This window comes from Limulus polyphemus, unplaced genomic scaffold (assembly GCF_000517525.1).
Source record: "Limulus polyphemus unplaced genomic scaffold, Limulus_polyphemus-2.1.2 Scaffold414, whole genome shotgun sequence".
In the NCBI taxonomy this organism is placed as follows: Eukaryota; Metazoa; Arthropoda; class Merostomata; order Xiphosura; family Limulidae; genus Limulus; species Limulus polyphemus.
In genome coordinates, this window is record NW_013666024.1 from 17947 (window position 1) to 26546 (window position 8600).

Sequence of the window (8600 nt, forward strand, 5' to 3'; positions counted from 1 at the left end):
GTCAACAGGCAAAAAATTTAGAACTGAAGAGGTATAGAAAATAATTACTAGTGGTATGGAATGGGATAATGTGGACTTAACTTGTGATAGTTTTATTTAGCTCATTCATGCTAACTTCAAAGTCATGTTCTTAATGACATTCGTTTATATATATCATACACAAAAGACATCGATTGCAGAGGTGTAGACAATAATAAATTAAACATTTTAAACCAAAATTGCTTCACAACAACAGTTATAAGGCATAACTATCCTAACAGTATTATGAAATGATGTCAAGCAGCCAATAAATGCCTTCATTCTCAGTATTAGTTGCTGTTCGTAGTCTGTAATCGAGCCTGTAGAATCCAGCCTCTAACATTTCTTATCTGACGTGAAGGAAGACGTTCATCAAAGAACCATTCAATATACAATCTGGTAGCATCCTCTTCACTCTAGGACCTTCAGCTGAATGCTGTGTTGTGATTGAGATGATATGGGAGCTGTTTAAGCATATTGTTTGCATGCTGAATTATATAGAGGATTTTTAGTTTAATACTTTTTAACCTTTTTGGTCCTTCAAAAATGCAGTGACCTGTTAATCAAAAAATCTGAGGTGTATTTATGCCTATAAATGTTGTTCTTGAGGAAAAATATAGGTAATTTTTGGTTCAAATGTTTCAACTATTATTTTATCACTGACATTTTGGATGTATGATTCATATAAAATTTCCAGAGGACACATTCTTGAATGACTTCAATGACATCATCACGGGGTGAAACCTCGGTACTTGATTCGATATTATAATAAATTGTTTTCATATACTTCATTTCTGAAATAGTTGCCTGTCAATGGACTTCTGAATCACTGTATAACAATATGTATGAAATGTTGACATTTTTTTTTATTTGAAGCTTGCTTGTCAATAAAAAGATTTGTACTATTCTTTTCAAATTAATATAAAAGACAAAAAAGGCTGAAATCATAAATATTATAATTAATTATTACTCCTTAAATAAGAAAGTAATGTAAAAAATAACAGTTTTGTGAGTTATAAATATATTTAACAAGAGTTTATATAAGACCATATTTGCTACCTTTGATTTAGATGAAACTAAAACAAATATTGTAGATAAAAGTTTTTGTAAAGAAATTGAAATAGAATAGGAAAAGTTTGATTTTTTTCTTTAAACAATAAGAGCACTTTTAACAGTAAACTACCTGTCTCAAGTTTGAACTTATATTAACTTCTGATTATAGAAAGCTACCTACGTAGAATGAAACTATAAATCAACCTAGTAATGAGTATAGCTAAGTAAATATACTTTATTACATTCCTACTTATGATTAGAATGCATTGTTTCATCAGTTGTGTACCCTCTCTGTTAAAGATATTGTTGGCCATAATCCCAATAATATTTCATGAGGTTCAGTCAGCTTGGGAGATTTAGATTAGTCCTAAATATATATATATATTAAAGTAACTGTGCAAAACCAATACTGTTAATAAAAGTAATAATAAAGAAATAATCTAATATACTTTAATACTAATGCTCAAATTAAATGTTCAGTTATGTACCAGTGACATTTTCAAATGAGCTGTTTTTAAAATTATGTTGTTTCTTCCTAATAGGTCCGTGATGTTACACTTGTGGAAGGATCAGAACCTGTAAAGTATTCTTCAGATACTATCTTGATTGTAGATAAGTTTGAAGTTGTTTGAACTTCCTTACTGTTTCACTTCAAGGAAATTCTGCACCTGAAAAGGGATTATTTGGTAAATCCCCATTAAGAAGCTTTTGAATGCCTTGTTAACATTAAGTAAAGTTGTAATTGTGCAGTATCCTGCTGCTACTGCCAAAAACCTCAGTGATAGCTTACAATTATTATTTTGATTTATGTGTAAGTATACTAGTAAACATATTGGATTTTTTTTTTTTCTTGTTAGCTAGTTTCTTTATTTTCTGTAAGTGGTAAATTTATTAAGATGTATTAAGCAGAATGAAAAATTTTGACATATTTTTTATTATATATATATATGTTTGCTGTTTTCTTGCATATTTCGTGTTAAACAATTCAGAAGCCATCAAAGAATCCCTTTTCACAGTTAGTACAATATTGAAGTGGTGGTAATTAAAGTTTATTATATATATATCTGTACACGAAATGCTAATAAAACCACTTGTGAGTAGCACAAATGGGTGTAAGGACTCAGTTTGTTGCCAATTAATATTTTTATTGAAACATATTGATAAGGAATGATTAAATATTTCGATTCAAATTTAAAATAGTAAGAAAAAAGGTCAAGTATTGATTATTGTTAAAGGTAATATATATATTAGACTATTTGAAGTAACACACTTTGGTGTACAAATTTAAAATACAACAGGTTGAAAACTAGAACAGAAGGGAAACATGAGTAAAGCTATAGGAAAAGTCTTTTCAGGAATTTGGTGAAAGTAATAGATTCAGGATAGATTTTAAAAATTCTATACTACTTGTGACTTATTTGTCAACTGTTATGATATTGATTGAAGGACATCATAAACAATAGCAGGGAAAGAAATAGGGTTGAAAAATGTTTAGTATGTGCTACATTTTTGTTTCAAAATGTCTGTTTAATTTCTCGCCCACCATGTTGGAGTAATTAGCAACTTACCATTAGAATACCTCAACATACATGAGTTATGTAGATACGTTTGAACTATAATCATAAATTCTCTTTGGACATATCTAAATCTCCAAACTGCTTTTGAGCATTTTTATTAGTTAAGATATGAAAAACATTCATGCAGTTATTTGATTTAACTGCTCAAAAAAAAAAAGGTAAACCTCTAAACTAACCTTAAGGACACTTAATGACATTTAATTTAGAAAACCTATGCTAGAACAGTTTTTAAGTGGTTACTATTTGTGTGTTTTTTGTGGTGATACGTATGAAAGTGATGAAGTATGTGTTTTTGATACACACACACATATAACATGTGCATTTTGTGTATTTAAATTTAAATTTCAAGTCTGATGATTGTTCCTTGATAATGTCCAGCATACTGCATTGTATAAAGACTTTATAAGTTCCTCTGCATATATACTTAGTGAATTAGCCCATTTTGTGTATTTTATATTATTCTGCCTTTCCTTATGCTATTTTAGAAACCCTTTCACTTGCTAATGAAATTCATATATAGAAACGAAATTAATTAATCAGTTCTCAAAACCAAAATAATCTTTGCACTACAAACACACCTAAATGTACACTAGTAAACATAAGTAAATGACCATCAACAGAACATGAAGAAAGGTTAATAAGAGCTAAACGTTTTCCTAACACATAACAAAAATACCCACCTTAAATTCAGGTACAACCATAGAAGGCATAACATACAACCTACCAGAAGAAGAAAAACATTTCAAGATCAAAATGAAGGTCAGAAAGCCATGAAATGTAAACCCCTATAGAATACCTCACTAAAAGAAAAACTCCCATTGGGAACTTAAAGAAAGACAATATCACAACAGTTCTACCAGCAGACATTAGGTAATGCCAGCATAATCACAGACAAAGAATACACCATCAAGCTCAAAACTATTTGAAGAGATGGCTACTACACATAATCCTGTATCTAAAACGGAGATAAAGATTTTTAACTCTTCAAAAAACATCAGAACTTGGAACAGAAACAATAAAATGACAGTAAAGCCACACATCTAGGCCTAAATTTCACAAACAAGGCTAATAAAACGACAGTTAAACCACACCACGCCCACACATCTAGGCCTAAATTTCACAAAAAAGGCTAATAAAATGACAGTTAAGCCACACCGTGACCACACATCTAGGCTAAAAATTCACAAACAAGGCTAATAAAATGACAGTTAAGCCACACCATGACCATACGTCTAGGCCTAAAATTCACAAACTAGGCTACTCTACCCTCCCTATCCCATATTAACTATAAAGATTCATCATGCCACCCCTTAGGTAGATATATTATCACCATTAACAGGTAAAACATCCTCTTATATTAAGAACTCTGTTCATACTGTAAAGATTATATGAACAACCACGATATACTCACATGGTGTAATGATCAGCTTTAATGTACCCTACTTGTTCACTAAAGTACCAACCCTTGAAATATTACAGATACTCTGCCAACAGCTTGAAAATGATATATGTCCAACAGACAAGACAACTTCTAACATGAAGATAAATACTGCCAACAACAAGAGGACTTAGTCATGGGCATACATACCCCTATCACCAGTAATAGGTAATTTGTACGTGAAACATTTTGAAGATAATGACCTCAGCTGCCTTAAGACTCAGGATCTGGCTAAAATATGTTGACAATACATTCCTAATATGGCCACATATCACAGATAAAATTCCATAATTCATAAACCACCTGAACAAACAACATCCAGCAATACTAATAACAATTTAAATAGAAGAAAAAGATAGACTCGTATCCCTAGATGTGATTGTTAACAAGTGATAACTCATATACCAGAGGAATTTACAGAAAACCAACAGATACTGTTTAATATCTTTACTATAAATCAAGCCATCCCAACAGTTTAAAGATGGATATAGCAGACTGCCTGGTTTCCAGAATGAACAGGATTTGTAATACAGAAAATGCCAAGAAAAAGGAAGAAAGAGAAAAACACCACTACAATACTCTTTGACAATGGATGTTTGTTTCCTGCATATACCAAGAATATGCGGGAAGCAAACTACAGACAAACAGACATATTCCTCTATAGAGAGGCAAAGGTTAACAAAGTTAGAATCCAGGAGCATGATGTACATACAAAATTATGTAATACTGCTCTATTTGAAAGAGCTCATCAAGCCAGAGAAGACCATACAGTAAAACTGAAATATGAACCACAAATGAGAAAAAAGAAGCCGTCTTGTATCCACTTAACTGATAACACAGTCAACCTAGTATTGAAGGCAGCAAACCTTGGATACCCATCTTAAAAGCATTAAATAGTTAGTTGATTCAAAACCTGGATACCATTCTTAAAGACATTCAAACAGTTGATTCAGACTCATGGTCAAATCTTGGTTAGGACACTATCACAATTGTAATAATAAAGTATATTCAGGTAATTTATCTAAACTTCTGTGAAGATGTTCTGCATATAGGTATGACATTCTTGTAAACCAGATGTCTAAAGATCATAATGTGTACTAATCCTTTTGCATAAATCAAGGTTATGTACAACAAAGGCTTGTGTCTTTGTTCATGTCTTGGTGTTGAGCATATCTCTCAAGGGGTGCCACAGATACATGTGCAAGTAGATGTGAATTGGTGTATTATCCCTTGTTCATATTATTTAAAATAATCACTGACACAGTTAATCTAAAGATTATGGGATACCACACTAAGATCATTTTGACTAACTTGAAAGTTTAGGATAGCATTATTTTCCTGTCTTAGCCCCTTGTAGATGTTTTTGGAAGGCCTCTTTTTTTAGCTAAGGAGGTAGTTGAGCTCAAAACAGGAAGTAGAAGCCAGGTAGTTGATATCTTACATAAATACTTTTGTGAATAAAGATTATGTTTGCTTGTTTTAACTTTGCTACTCTTGTTCAATTTATTCATTACATAATATTTTCTGAACCTGCATTTTTGCTGAAACTTTTAGCAAACTGTTGGATTTCAGTGTACTTAATTACCAGAGAATTAATTAAACCAATTAATTAAAAGTAGCATTTTGCCATGATCAAATAATTTGTTATTATGGAGGTTATATTTAATTAGTGCTATTTTCTTTATAACATTGGTGAATAATGATCAAGTAAGGGCAGTTTTTGAAACTGTGTAACACTTAAGGCAGAGAGGAGGAAGCTGCAATTGAAGTTAGGACTCAAATCTAGAATGCAATAAGGATCAGAAGCACTATCTTAAACCCAGAGCTTTCATTGACAATGGTGAGAACTATGTCCACATTTTCACTTCATTCTTTGGACTAAGATGTTGATGGGTTCCTAACTGAGGCTGTCCTGGATGTCCTTGGTGTGACATCTAATGGCTATTTTATAATGATCTAGAGTTTAGGGAGGCAGAGAAGGGTTATGATGGCATCAAGCAGTATGAATGTCCCAAGACTTACTGGTCTGGTCTCTGAGGAACTCAATAGTGTTTGTTAAAAAGTACAGACATAACAAAATACTGGTTTACATCATCTGTATACAAGGAGATTGATAAAATCTGTAAGCTGGCCTGCATTTGAAACTTTCATTGCAACACTATCAAGTGGAGAAGCTGATATCTAGGTATAATTCAGCAAGACAAGGAGTTAGTCAGTAGAAAGTCATACTGACAATGCTCAAAATCCTTGTTTGAAGGCTAAGGATGATGGGGGATGTGTTTCATGACATGTCAAACTTTACAATGGCAAGAACTCCTGTGCACTGAGTCAACTCATTGTTTCCTTTGTCTGAAGATGTTACATATAACAGGATGAACATGCCTGAACTTCTAGGAAAAGAAAAAGACCTATCTGGAACTTGTTGGCAGGAAAGCTGGTAGCAAGTTCCTGCCAGCATCACAATTTGACCTTTCACATTCAGGCCTGGCTCTTTTGTGGAAATAGTGACCATTTATGGTTTTACAACCAAATTTTAATGAAACGACTTTATTATCAATATATGAGAGCAAACTTCGCAAGAAACACAGTTTATAATTAAAGATTTTATATTATCTAGGGTTTAACTTCTTAATTTAAAAAGAAAAAATATGTAGAAAAATTCTCAGTCTCACTTAATGAGTCTGAGCTCCACTTTTTCCACTCCAAAGTTTTCAAAAATAGGCTGCTGAAGTTTCCAACTAATTAAAAACCCAAACTATACATAATTACAAGCAAGAAGCTAAAATTTGAACCTCCTACTTTATTTATTTGTTGAGATATAAATAAATTTGTCATTCCCACAACACAAGTCCCCAACTTTAGAGATTGTTAATGAACTTTACAAGGCTGATGGACATGTTTTAACACCTTCATAATTCACTTGGAAAAACTGATAAATTACAGTAGTTTTGGGGCATTCTATTCTTGTATTGATATAATGTTTGTATTCTAAAAAGCATATTTGATAGTTACATTCTTTTCGGACATCCAAATATGTGAGAGTCCATGAGGCTTAGAGAAGAATGTCTTAGATTTGTATTTAAGTGCAAACTGTTCGAGTAAGCAGTGAGTACTACAAATCCTCATTATATTTACGTGCATTTTTTATTTATTGGTATATACCTTTTAACAAAATTAATTAAAATATGGAAATAATAAACTTCTCAGCTTAGCTTAACTACACTTCAATAAAAGTTTTACAAGTTCTAGCACATTGAGAAACATGATACCCACTTGCTGTTTGTTAGCTCTAAAGGAAACAGTTAATGGGCTCCTATTATGATTTATTGCATTTGATGAAAGGATTACTGCTCCAGTAAGTATGAAGTACAGAAATAAAACCATAAAATTAAAATATAACATACGTGAAAGGTTAACAGTTGAAACTGTAAAAATTTCTATTACCTCCTTGGTGGAAGCTGGCCTCCATATGAGGTATCATCGTAAGCTCCAGAATTGTCTCCTTGTACTCAACTCAATTGATATTTCTCTATTCATCTTCCAGCTGGAATGTTGTTAGTATGGTAACACAGACCCAAATTACATAAACTAGACAAATCACTAGCATTGCAACCACTGTATTGTGTTCAAGAATAAACGTTGAACTTTAAGGGCATCTGAAATCTCTAGTTTAAGACTGTGCTGATAATTTGAACTTAACACAGAAACACTAATTAAGTGAATGCCTCAAAGAGTTTGCCGACATGTCCATAAAAACAAGATGGCCAAATGGATCAGATAGCATTAAATAGATACAAGTATATCCAATAAAACAGTCACTACTTTCTTGGAGCACCAAGAATATTACCAATATTGAAATCGAGTAGATGCTGCATGAGATATATACAATTTTCAGAGAGTACATGGTCATCTCCAGTGAGGGTTTTCAGAAAGAAGGAAGCGATGCATAGGTTCTCTGTAGAACACACAGGTAAATATGGTAAAATATAGTGATGCTTTTACTTGACCTCATACAGATGAATGTCTTGTTTCCTTATTTTCACTTCGTTATTGCCAACACCTTGCGGCCAACTTCTCCAAATCACCACATTATTATCTGCTCTTACTAACGTCAATGCATATTTTATGTGGACCTTAGGATTGTTTGTGACTAACAATTTCTGTTGCTAAAGCCAGCATTAATGAAAACTTCTCTGCTGTCATATCCATGACAGGACTGTGAGTTCTTATTGGGTACTGATGCCTGCAATAGTGGAATTGAGTCAGTGTAATCACAGTTGCAAGACTGAGTGGAATGTGTAATAATGTATGCTAGTCATACGCTCATGGCTTCTGAATTCTAATTGTGCATGATGAAGAAATAATTGTTTGGTTTTCATTAAACACCACCAACAATTCTTTAATGGTATAAAATTCACCCTCCAGGAGGATCATGCATTGCCAAAGTGGCTTAGAAACATTAAAAATCCAAAAGGGACGATTACACCTTGGATAACAACATTGTAAGAGAATTA

The 8600-nt window shown here is 32.5% G+C and overlaps 1 protein-coding gene across 1 annotated transcript in view; it reads left to right on the forward strand.

Annotated features, from left to right (window-relative positions):
- LOC106458085 (coatomer subunit delta-like) overlaps positions 1–2178 on the forward strand; it is a 19143-nt gene extending 16965 nt beyond the window's left edge. The window contains exon 12 of the mRNA XM_013917540.2: positions 1614–2178. Coding sequence (XP_013772994.1) covers positions 1614–1703 — 90 coding nt within the window. The 3' untranslated portion in view covers positions 1704–2178. The remainder of the gene's footprint in view (positions 1–1613) is intronic.
- The last annotated feature ends 6422 nt before the right edge of the window (positions 2179–8600 follow it).